At 33.8% G+C, this 13414-nt stretch overlaps 1 protein-coding gene across 1 annotated transcript; it reads right to left on the bottom strand.

Moving 5' to 3' along the window:
* Positions 1-736: 736 nt before the first annotated feature.
* Positions 737-6650, bottom strand: LOC145097354 (phragmoplastin DRP1E-like). Its single transcript, XM_079034889.1, has 15 exons — positions 6368-6650; positions 6002-6065; positions 5814-5918; positions 5650-5751; positions 5504-5554; positions 5356-5417; positions 5180-5270; positions 5028-5092; positions 4156-4350; positions 3972-4091; positions 3805-3875; positions 2867-3092; positions 2712-2762; positions 1757-2230; positions 737-1003 (listed from the first exon to the last, which is right to left on the bottom strand). Exons 1-15 carry the CDS (start codon positions 6506-6508, stop codon positions 875-877), a joined length of 1947 nt encoding a protein of 648 aa, XP_078891015.1. The 5' UTR covers positions 6509-6650; the 3' UTR covers positions 737-874.
* Positions 6651-13414: the final 6764 nt, after the last annotated feature.

Here is a 13414-nt window from a genome sequence, read left to right as displayed (position 1 = left end):
TATATATATATATATATATATATATAATTACCTAGATTAAGGTTGTAGCTTTTGAGTAATAAGTTGGTATGTAGTTGACAAAATAATAGTATTCGTAGTTGATAGACTAGATAACAATTATGCAATGACAAAAACAACATTTAGAATAATATATACTTATAACAACATATAAGAGCATATCAGTAACTCATCGTAGATATTTTTTTCTAAAAAACTAATTTTTAAGCTATTTTAATGGTCTCAACAAAAATACATTACAATAAACTCACGAAATAATTTATCTCAGACCCATTTGATACGCATCTTTCTAGGTCCAAAGAGATCTTTCTAGCTGAATGGACCGAAAAGACTGTTTGATTTGCACAAAATAAGGGGTCTTTCCCGATAAGATATGTCTTTCCCAGAAAGCCTCAAAATCATATCTTTCTGGCTGAATGGGCTGGAAAGACAATTATACACCAAACTCCGTCTCTTTCTTTCTTTATTGGATTATTAATTTTTTTAAATAACTTTTTTTAAATTTATTTTTTATTGAATTATTACTTTTTTTCATCATTTAACACAGTCAATCAGATGTACAATCAAACAGCATGGTTTCTTTCCCAGTCAGAAAACTTTCCCAGACAGCACTTTACCGACAGAAACTATCAAACAAGACCTCAGTCTATGTCTGGATCAGTGTTAACTTATTAAGCTTATTAACTAAAAAAAACAATAGACAAAGAGCAAATGAAAATGCACAAACAAATTTATTTATATAACAAGAAAGCATTAATGATTAGTGTATACAAACAAATATACACCACACAACACAAATCAAAAATCATATCAACATCAATATCAAGAAAGATTGAAGATTGAAGATTGAAATGAATCAACGCACCCATGCAACAGCATCGATCTCATCTCTTGCCGCCTTGTATAACTCGAGTCTTTTAGCAATTTCTTGTCTCTTTGACATTAAAGTTGGATCTTCATCTAGCAACTCCCCCAACTCTTTTCCCTGAAATATTTATTTACATTTTTTTTTATTACTCATTAAACTCAATACTTACCACCATTGTAGCCCATAAATTGTACAAAAATTACAATTTGTCTCGCCTAAAAGGTGTCTCTTTAACATTAAAAGGCGTTTTTTTTTTTATAATTAAACTCAACAATTTGTGTTTTGGGTTTTAATAATATTTCATTTTACTCTCCTAATTATATTTAACCCTCAAATCTTTATTATTTTTTTTACATTAAATTTGTTTCATTTTAATTTACAATATTAAACATTAAATTCGTAACTATCATCTAATATTTTAATTGTTTTTTTATAATCATATATGCAATAATCTTATCTTTTAATTTTATAAACAACATTAAATATGGACTCTAGACTTAGGACTTCTTCTTATTCCAATTTCATGTATATTTTATTAAATGTTACTATCAAGTTACATTTATTTTTCAAAATGCAAGATGCCCTTAATTTTTTTTTTTACTAGGGACCTTTATAAAACAATGATATAATTATTTAATTTAAAAAAGTTACAATTTGTCAATGTTGGGATAAGTTTTAATGTTTTATGATAGTAGTAGGTTTTCATTAATTAAAGTTATTAAAGTTAGTGGATGCTCTTTTATCTATGACTATGACTGATATCAATGGGACAGTGACTCACTCTAGATCTCTCATCTATGCAAAAAGACGTAAACGCCCTTCAACAAAACCAACCCTAGAAAGCTTGTGAAATGTGAATAGAAGACTCACCTCTCTCCTCCCTATTTGGATGTAAAAGTAATGCAACAAATTTTGCCTCGCCTCTTTAACTTGACAATAAACAACGGCTTTAGGAATCGTAACCCTAAGGGTCTCAGACACCATACCGATATAACTCAACACATTCGACCCAATCCTTCTAAAATGTGCATCTCCATATCGGTCACCCAAAGGGTCACTCGGGTACTTCCCTTTTTCTTCACCCCGGTCAGCAGACACAGACACAGACACACCTCTTCGGTCAGCAGACACAGCTCTCCGGTCAGCACTTCGGTCACCCGGGGCGGGGGTGGGGGTGGGCCCACCTTCTTGTGGAAGTTTCCGGAAGAAATCGACTGTGAGATAAGAAGATTCCATGTCGACTAACCTAACGACCGTTTTTTTACTTTCTTCGCGGAATTTTTCTAGTGATTGAGTAGCTGCGGTGGCGAGAGTGGATTGGAGAGATGGAAACCGTCTTAATTCCTGTTTCAATTGTTTTTTTTTTGTAAGAAGAATGAGTAAATTACACGAATGGTCCCTATGGTTTGGGGTAATTTACATGTTTGGTCCCTAACTTATTTTTTTAACTCGGAAGGTCCCTACCGTTTGTTTTTGTTGCGCACTTGGTCCCTATGTTACCTAAAAAAGACTATTTTGCCCTTGATTTTGTAATTTATTTAGATAAAGTGAGGTTGGTAAGGTAAGGTACGGTGAGGTGGAAGTTGGGTTGGAGGTGTGTTTATTTAAATAAATTAAAAAACCAAGGGCAAAATAGTCTTTTTAGGTAAGACAGGGACCAAACGCGCAACAAAAACAAACTGCACGGACCTTCCGAGTTAAAAAAATAAGTTAGGGACCAAACATGTAAATTACCCCAAACCATAGGGACCATTTACTGAAGAAGAATTTGAATAAGGGTATAATCGTAAATTATGTTGTTTGGGTTCTAAGTTCTAACTCTAACCTCGGTTTCTCCTATCGACTTCCTCACAAGTTCTTTCAAGACAAAATGCACCTGAAAAAAAAAATTATTTTTGGTAAGTTGAAAATAAAAAAAAAAAAACATTTTTAGGAAAGTATTGAAAAAGTAAAATTTAAAAAGAAATTAAATTAAATTACGGCATCCACGGAAGCTTCCGCGGGACCCCTGAAATAATTTAATGATCTTTCAATAAGACGTTTGTAGCCTTGTTCTGGAGCAATTAAGTGAGGCTGATATCCATCTGCTTCTGAAACTATTTTTTTCACATTTTGTAATGAAAGATGCTTATCAAATGGAAGTTTTTTTAATGCTGCAGGAAGCTGGTTGTCAAATACTCCATAGATTCTATCACCTCCTGCACGTCTAAAACAAGAGAAAACACAAAATGTCACTTTTAAACACAAGGGTAAAATGGTAAAATGGTTGTTTACTCATTGTTCAAACAGTTCATTCGGTGCAGAAAAGAAACGGACTTTGTGTATACAGTATATTTGTTCACTTTTGAACACAAGGGTAAAATGGTCATTTACACCATAAGAGAAGCATTTACTTGTATTTAAATAGAAGGGTAAAATGGTTGTTTAATCATATTAAAACAGTTCATTCAGTCCAAAGGGTAAAATGGTCATTTACTTGCATTTTGACCCCAATCATTCAATCCAGAAAAAGAAACAGAATTTGTGTGTACAGCCCTGACTCTGGATACACATGATTTACTTGCTTTTATACAGAAGGGTAAAATGGTCATTTACTCATATTTAAACAATGCATTCAGTCCATAAAAGCAGACTTTGTGTATACAGCACTAACTATAAATACACATTTACTTACTTTTATAACCAGAAGGGTAAAATGGTTGTTTAATCATATTAAAACAGTTCATTCAGTCCAAAGGGTAAAATGGTCATTTACTCACATTTAAACCGATCGTTCAATCCAGAAAAGAAACAGAATTTGTGTATACAGCCCCGACTCTAGAAATACACATGATTTACTTGCTTTTATACAGGAGGGTAAAACGGTCATTTATTCAGACAACACTAAATGAGGAAAAAAAAAACACTGTATTGCTTACCCTCCATCTAGATGCTCTTTGAATATTTTGTCAAAAGCACGACAAAGTTCCAAAATAGTGTACAATTTAGCCTGAATAAAAAAAACAACATATAATTTTAATAATTAAAAATAATAAATCCACATTTTGCATATATAAATAAATAAATAAATAAATAAGATTCTCACTCCATCATCAACTGCAATTGGCCTTCCAAGGCGATCCAACTCAGCTTCCATCTCCTCAATCCCTTTATTTATCAAGGAAATAATTCCCGGGATTTTTGCTTTAATTACAGATTCCAAATGCTACAAATAAAAATGATATTATAAATCATTGCTTTAAAAGAAGAAAAGACAAAAGTGCCCTTACCTGTGAGAGAAGCTTTGCTAGATATTCTGAACCCATTTTACTCGCCAGGTGTCCATAATCAGTACTTGTATAAAAATACTCTTGTTCCTTTCTTCTTGCGTATATCATATCAGTATTTTTTATAATATCAGCTTGTGATCTGTTCACAATTCCCACCCATGGATGTTGTAGACGATAAGCTCTGCCTTCAAGAACCTTTCAAAAGGGCAAAAATGGAATTAATTTTTTAAAATATAAGACAACTTTGTTCCCGTTAAGTCCTGTATGGGTAAAGTGGCTGAATGGGTAATGATATAATGTTGTATACAGAAGTTGTGCTTCTTTTCTAGAGTAAATAAAGTGTTTGTATGAGACTAAATGACCATTTTACCCTTACATTCCAAAAAACAAAGTTTGACAATTTTCTTTAGCATGAGAGGAAAAAAGAAGAATGGGTAATGATATGCTGTTGTATACAGAAGTTGTGTTTCTTTTGTAGAGTAAATAAACCGATTGTATGAAACTAAATGACCATTTTACCCTTACATTCCAAAAAAACAAAATTTGACAATATTCTTTAATGTCAGGAGTTGGGAAGAAAGAAGAAGAATGGGTAATGATATAATGTTGTATACATAAGTTGTGTTTCTTTTCTAGAGTAAATAAACCGTTTATACGAAACTAAATGACCATTTTACCCTTACATTCCAAAGAACAAATTTTGACAATATTCTTTAACGTGACAGGAATTGGGAGGAAAAAAGAAGAAGGGCAAATAGGTAATTAGTGTCTTAACCAATTATTTTGCTTAACCCATATGTTCATTAAGTCAAAATGTCAAAAAGAAACAACCCCTAAGTTGAAATAAGAAAAAAAAAAAAAAAGGAACTCACATCTAATGCATTAGTTCCTTTGTCCATGAGGTCAAGCTTGGTCAACACACCAAAGGTCCTTTCACCTGATCAATTTAAGAATAATTCATTACATAAAATACTCAAGAAAAACAAATATTTTGACAAATACTCAAGAATAACATATTACATACCCAATGGATCAACCTCTTTAGCAAGTTTAATGGCATCAGATGTTGCAATATCTTGATTTGCAGGTGAAATTGCTAGTATGATGGAATTCGGCTGAAATTCAAACACCATTTAATGAGAAAAAAAAAAAGGAAAAACAAAAAAAGAGAAACATGTTTAGGATTTAGAATAAAATTACCTTGTCAACATAAGTTCTGACCATCTTTTCTATGTCTTCTACAATACTCTCAGGTTGCCCCTCTGCAAATAGTTGACTTTGTGAATCAGATAAAGTTCATATCAATGAGAGAATGTTGTAATAACCATAGAAAGGTCAAGAAATATACCAACAGCAACTTTTGTTAATCCAGGTAAGTCAATTAATGTCAAGTTAACAACTGGTGAACAAGAAAAACATGATAAGATGTGAGTGCCATATAAAAGAATGCAGAAAACAGGTTCATGATAGTTATAAGATTAAAAAAAGAGTCACCAGTAGGGGAGAATATGCTGAGATGAATTGGAATTGGAGATATTTGTTTTGACTTTCCAGTGATTCTATCTGTTTCATCTTGAATCTCTTGTCGTACCAAAGCTATGGAAAAAATGAAGTTAGGTACTATAAATCTAGAATGCACAAATCAACGAAAAACTTACAGAAATCAGTGAATTTCCTCTGTGGCATATGTCCAAATTCAGCGTACTCCTGTCCACCCTCGGTCTTTTGCAACTGCAACACCAAGGGTCTCCTTGTGACAATCCCTGAAATAGCCATGAATGGCTGATTCAGTATATGAGTAAAAAGGAAGAACAAAAATGAAGTTAAAATGTAACAATTGGTTAACCTGATCCTCTAGGAAGAAAATCTCTCCCAACAATGCTCTCTAACACCGAGGACTTTCCAGAACTCTATTGATAATTACAGTAACAGAACAAGTGAGCAAAAACAACAAGATGAAACGTTTAATCGAAGCTAGAAAGAGAAATAATAAGGGGCATTCTCTTCAATTGAGACAAATTTTTCCATCTCAATCAAATTAAATGGAAAAACTAGCCCAATTCGTACTTCCGAAGCGAATTTCGTCACTTCTAAGAAAGTAAATCGATTTCGACAAAATTGAGCTTCAAAACTATCGTGTTCTCAAACAGAAAAGGGAAAGGCGAAGTAGGATGTTGGATTAGGTGAAGGAGGAAAGTGAAGGAAGAGAAACCTGGCCTCCGACGACGACAACTGACGGAAGAGCATCCCAGAGAGAAGCCAAAGCGGAGTCTCCACCGCCGTAGTCGCCAAGAGCTGTGCAAGCTCTTTGTATACGATTCACCAGACCAATCAAGCTCTCCATAGTCGCCATGGCTAAAAGCTTTGTCTCTTTTTGTCTGTATAAGGAATTGTGGATAAATGCAGAAGTCGGTAGAAGAAGGAGGAATGTCTGCGAGACTGTGAACGTCAGCGAGGATGGGCGCTTGCTTGCTGTTAGTCTTTTCCTTTTCTTTCAATTTAATTGAATTTTTCAGAAAATTTGTTTATGTATTTTAATGGATTATATTATTATTTATATGTAACTTTAGTGTTAGTATACAAATGAAAAAAATTAGCTAAGTGGGGACAAAAAAAAATAATAATAAATGAAATAACGAAAGAGTTGATAATGTAGTTTAAAAATTTATTGTTTGATAAATAATATATTACAATTTTGAATTTTGAATTTTGAATATAATTCAAAATTCTAAGATATTTAATGACTAATCAGAATATCCATGGAATATCCAATATACAAAAATATATGTAAGAAGCTACATAATTTAATTACAGTTGCTTGAAAAGTTAAAACATATATTCCGTTACAAGTTAAACTAAGAATAATCATAAAAATAACGACATATGTTTATATAATTATAGGAAATCTTCCTTAATAAATAAATATTTTTTTTTATTATTTGTCAATTTGCTAAATCTTATTTTGTGATTATTTTAAATTATTTTTTTCCGCATTTCATTTTATAAGTTTTTCTATTTTATTAAATTTTACATAATATTTTAATATAATAATTACAATAAATATAGTAATAAATAGATATCAATGTAACTTACCTTTTAATTTCAAAATTCTCAAAGATAAAAAATATTTCTATTATAATAATTAATTATTTTTCTTATTTTCTTATAAATTCAAAGTTATAAAATATTTAGACTTTTATATTTAATTTTTTTTAATTAACTTATGTAATACATGGGTCTCACAACTAGTCTATTCTAATAAATGAAGATAATTTTTGTCACATATCATACTTTCATTCAATTTGTCAAATGTCACTTTGTGGTTATTTTGGATTATTTTTTTTTCCAAACGTCATTTTATACGTTTTTTTATTTTATTAAATTTTACATAATATTTTAATATAATAATTACAATAAATGTAGTAATAAATAGATATTAATTTCATTAATTAACTTACCTTTTAATTTAAAATTTTCAAACTAAAGTTCATTAGTTTCTTTTGTTTATTTATTTAAAAAAGCATTTCAATTATAACAATTCATTATTTTTCTTATTTTCTTATAAATTCAAAGTTCTCAAATATTTTGACTTTTATATTTAATTTTTTTAAATTAACACATTTAATACATGGATCTCACAACTAGTAAGTTAATATTTTGTTTGTTCATAAAATGAGTTCTTAAATATTGTTATTTTGGTGCAACACCTGGTATGTTTTCTTCAGTATATGTATTTTTCTTTGGGACTCGACGAGTTAGAGGATCAACTCGTCGAGTAGGGACGTGGCTGTGGACATTTTAAGTGACCGACTCGACGAGTCGGGAGACTGACTCGGCGAGTAGGTGTTGGATAAGTGAAACCCTAAATCTGAGGGTTTGCACCCTATATAAACAACTTAACTCAGCCTCCCTTGTCCCTAACACTCTCTTGAAAGCTTCATATCAAACCCTAGCTCTTTGTGTGTTAGTTAAGGCCATTTTTTGTGTTCTTGTGTGGATTGTAAAGCTTGGAAGGAAGAAAGGAGCTTGGAAATCGAGTTGGGGCTTGTAGATCCGGAGATCTTACTTCATTTTCAGTAGCTTCAAGGTATAATGCCCCTGTCTTGACTCATCTATGTGTTTATTCATCTTTAACTTGGGATCTCTACGGATTTCTAAGTCATTTTTCGGATTTGGAAGTGTTCAGTGGGTTTTGACTTCATATCTAGGCCTTAAGAGGGGTCTCATGGCATAAAGGTGCCAACTTTAGGGCCATGAGAGCCCCATGGACATTGTAGGACACTTTATATGGATTTTTGAGCTAAAAACCCCATGCATGTGCATCAAGATTGGAACTTTACGTATAAAATGGACATTAGGAGGCCAGATCTATGATTTTGGTGTGTTAGACCTCATCTAAATCGACTATATGGAATTGGTCAAGGTTGGACTCGGTGAGTTGTTCTTGGCACTTGACGAGTCAGTGACCATTGTGCACCAAACCCTTTTTCTGTGAATGCATAAGTGTTAGGAAGGAAGTCCCTTGTGGGTTTAGACGCGAAAAGGGACCTGGAAGCCGTGGGACTCGGCGAGTGGTATGAGCAGACTCGGCGAGTCCATAGCAATCTCCCAATCTTTGAAGATGGACTCGACGAGTTGTTCATACAACTCGGCGAGTCATAGACTGGACAAGTTCTTAAGTTGGAGATGAACTCGGCGAGTCGGATGAAGATGGTCCCGATGCTATGATTGAAGGAGAACCCGTCGAGTTTTGCTAGACTCGACGAGTGGAGCCGGGGTTTTGTGTGGGATTAGAGAAGCATGGACTCGATGAGTTGGCAGGCCAACTCGGCGAGTCAGGTCAACTGAATGTTGACTTTGACCAATGTTGACTTTGACTGAACTTAGACTGACCATGTTTAGGGTTGTATGTGATGTGTGTTGCTTGAAGGTTGTCGTGTAGGGATCGAGGAGTCGTAGGGAGTCGACTTGTGCGCCGAGGATAGTTCAGACACTGCACGATATTGAGGTGAGTTACCTTCCAGTAGGGGTGGGTCTAAGGCCATAATGTCAGCCCACCAAAAAGGGGTATTTAGAAGATAATGGTCTTTGTGATAATTATCTTGGTCTGGTTATGTGTCGGTTATGAGATTTATCTGGATTATATGTTATGTGTATAGTAGGGATTAGTTTCCCTAACAGTGGTCCATAGGACCCAAGGGTAGGTCAGTACCCGGATATGCCTGACTGTATGCTTATATCTGTTGATTGTATGTTAGTAGTAGGGGTGAAATAGTCCCCACTTACCGGTTGAAAGATACCGATGTTGATTACCGGTTGAAAGATATCGATGAAGGCTACCGGTTGAAAGATACCGACGATATTGTATGGTATGTGGTATGATGGGGGAACTCACTAAGATTTGTGCTTACAGTTTTGGTTTTGGTTTCAGGTACCTCTTCGTCGAAGGGGAAAGAGTCGGCGGTGTAGCAGCGCATCACACACACACACATGTTTCCGCAAGAAGTTTTTGGGACTGTACTTTGAGTTTCCATACTTATGACATTATGGTTTGAAATACAACATTATGATTTTGTAATGGAATGTTTTATTGACAATATTTTGGTAAAATGTTTATTAAATGCGTTAATTCAAAAATGAAATTTTTGGCCTTGAAAATTGGGTCGTTACATTTGGACATGTATATGAACGGGTTCTATCCGTTTATATGATTTCCTTAAAAAGGAATCTAAAATCTGAAATTTGGTACCTACCATATTTCTTAACAATATTTTGGATTTATCATAGATTTCCACAAAAAGAAATATAGATTCGTACTTAAAGGATGTTGGAGTGAATCAGGTTAGTTCTACCTAGTGTTCTAAAAGGCGTGCCATGGCGTGAGGCGTGGCTTCGCTGTTACAAAAAGACTCATAACGTTTATGTTAGGCGTGACGTGCGACAAGGCGTGATATGGCGCGCCATGGCGTGTTATGGCGTGTGTTTTTTCATTTGAGATACGGTTTTTTGCTCTTTGTTATGTCTTTTCTAATCGGAGATACAAGCATTGTGGTTTTGGTTAACTTTTTGTTATTAGTTATTGATCTAACACATCTAAAAAGTAGTTATATTTAATATAAATTTATATTTATGCGGTAATATAATTTTAAATTAATACAAAATCGCTGCATTACATCACGCCTTGAAAACGCCATGGCTCGTTAAGCTTGAGGCTTGGTCTTGCCGCCACGACACGCCTCACGCCATTTAGAACCTTGGTTCTACCACTCTTGTTTCCATTATATATATATATATATATATATATATATATATATATATATATATATATGTGTGTGTGTGTGTGTGTGTGTCAAATGAAAACTCCAATCTAAAATCCAAACAATGACAACTACAGTGTTATGGTGAAAGTTATAAATTCATCCAACTAAGTGTTTTAGGCTCAGTCAACCAAGTTTTACAATTTGCTAAGTTTGTTGGGTATGATATTTGTAAGATTTACGGTCTCCGACTAATTTTGAGTTGTTTTGTGATACCCTAACATCGGAAATTAGCCTAATCAATCGACATTATTTCTAATAATGTCATGTTCAAATGAAATGAAACAAGGTCTCAAAATCATAATACGTGTATAAATATGTTAAATATGGGGGTTACAAAAGCATCAAAAGTTATAGCGAATCACAATAATACAAAAGCGACCTAAGCTCGAATACATAAACTACTACTTTACTCCTTGGTAACTCACAAATCATCCATGTTCATCATAAGCATCCAATTTAAGGATATAGTACATTTACTTCGACTCAACACCATGTCATAAAAAAATATGTAAGATAGATGTCTCATGAGCGTTGTAGACACCATGTATGCTTTTAAATAGACAAAACTGCATGATTGATCCTTATGGTATTCAAAAAACTTTGGATGGGGTCCAAAAACTAACTTGCATAGAAAGTCCAAAATCAAGGTTTTTCCGTGTTTTTGGTCCAAAAAAACTTGAAAAGACGGTTATGCCCTTTTACTTTCTTTTTTGTATTTTTTATAATTTTTCAAATACTAATTTAATTCAAAAATAAAAAAGAAAAGAAAACAATTATCCCCCAACAACCCCCCCCCTCTCTCTCTCTCTCTCTCTCTCTCGTTTTAATTCCCAGAACACAATCCGTCACCATCATCTTCTTCACAACCCAGCTCCACCCTTCTTCCTTTCTTACGCATCGGTCCTCTCTATCATCTAGTCGAGCACCATGCTCACATATTAGATGGAAGAAAAGGAAACCCATCAATCAACACAACAACCATCATTGTAAAAAAAATCAACCCAAACACCTTTGTCGAGCTCTATCATCCACGAGAGCAGAGCGCCGAAAAAAAATAGATCAGTGGTCTAACTGCCACCAAGATCTTCGTCCTTAGATACACTGAAAAATCCAAGTTTTAAGCCCCGTTTTTGTGTTGTGGTTTTCATCTTAAAGGTTAATCTCCATATTCACATTGACTGGTGGTTTTTTATTTTGGGGGTTAGCAAAATCGACGTCGCCGCCATCTAATTCTCGTACTCCTCCATTACAACCACCAGTGATCACCACCGCTGCAACCAACAGTGGCCACTATCGCTGCAATCTCATATGGGTTTTCTAACATGCAATATAACCCATATATGATGGATAGAAATCAGAAGTATAGAATTAATCCTCACCGGTGACTTACCTAATAAAATTTGGGGGTTAAAGAGTCTTGAAGTGATTGACATTAAAGGGAATTTGGTTACTGGAGGCTTATCCATGATCGATTTCTCCAATTTAAAGAAGTTACAGGTTCTTTGAGTGGAACCCTAAGATAGACCTGACAATTCGTGTATTCGTGTCATGAAAACGTGTCAACCACGAATTTGACACGATACGATTACGCGATGAGAAATAAGCTTTATCTCAATTTTTAAGATGTATTCGTGGCGTGTTGTGTCTCTCACAGATTCGTGTCTTCGTGTCTGAAATTGTCAGGTCTACCCTAAGATTCTTTTGACAAACAGTTTTTGGATTTTGACTTGGGTAAGATAATAGAGTAGTGTGTTGTTGAAGGGGAAAGGGGGTTTCATTGTATGTTTATGGGACCGATGGTGGGGTTCGATCAGTAGGAGGCTGAACAAAGTGAGGGGTATGTCGATGGAGTTGTGGAAGATTCTTAACGATGAATATGAATGAATTTGCGTTAGGTTAGGTTAGGAGAGAGAGAGAGAGAGAGAGAGAGAGAGAGAGAGAGGGGGGGGGGGGGTGGGTAGACCCATCCTTCTATTTTTCTTTTCTTTTGCTTTTTTTGTTAATTATAAAACAATTAAAACAAATAAAGAAAATATGAAAAATAAATAATAAGGGCAAATAGTCCTTTTAAATTTTCAAGAACCAAAACCAAAGAAAATTTTTGATTTTAAACCTTCCATGCAAGTTGAAAACTTTTTGGATCCTATCTAAAGCTTTTTGCAAACCACAAGGACCAATTTGACAATTTTGTCTTTTAAATATCATAATGGAATATCTTTTTCCAAAATTTTCACTTTCAGAATCATTCCTTTTTCACACACTAACATTTTAAAGGATTGTCTTTCAAATCACAATACATTTTTCAAAACCCCAAGCCATTTGTCAAGTTTACCCTTTCATAAAAATATGTTAAAACATAAAGCAAGTCTAAATCAATAGTGAACTTGCTAATTCAAAACACTTAGACAAAATATTAATCATTTATTTCCCATGGCATATTCCTATACATTGCAAGTGCAAGTGCAATGCATGATCTCACGGAAATTACAAACGAAAAACATAAAACATAAATTTCCTTAGGTGAATTTTTCAATAACCCAAACATATAACAGAGAAACATCAATACAAAAAGTGATCATACGATATTATATGATTTATATCCATAATTTTTTATTACCAACCCATGTTTTCTACCCCAATTTCCAACAATAAATCATAACTAAACACTAGTTTACTCGATTATTAAGTTAAAAAGGTAAAAATAAAAAGAGTAAATTACACGAATGGTCCCTGTGGTTTATGGTAATTTGCGTGTTTAGTCCCTAAATTATTTTTTTTAACTCGGAAGATCCCTACTGTTTGTTTTTGTTACGCGTTTGGTCCCTACTATTTGTTTTTGTTACACGCTTAGTCTTGTCTTACCTAAAAAAAACTATTATTTAAATAGGAAAAAATGGTAAGGTAGGTAAGCTAAGGTGAGGGGGGTGTGGTTGGAGGTG

Source organism: Lactuca serriola, chromosome 1, assembly GCF_051521515.1.
Source record: "Lactuca serriola cultivar US96UC23 chromosome 1, Lser_US96UC23_V15, whole genome shotgun sequence".
Lineage (NCBI taxonomy): Eukaryota > Viridiplantae > Streptophyta > Magnoliopsida > Asterales > Asteraceae > Lactuca > Lactuca serriola.
Note: the sequence above shows the minus strand (reverse complement) of the source record. Positions and strands in the feature narration are given on the sequence as shown.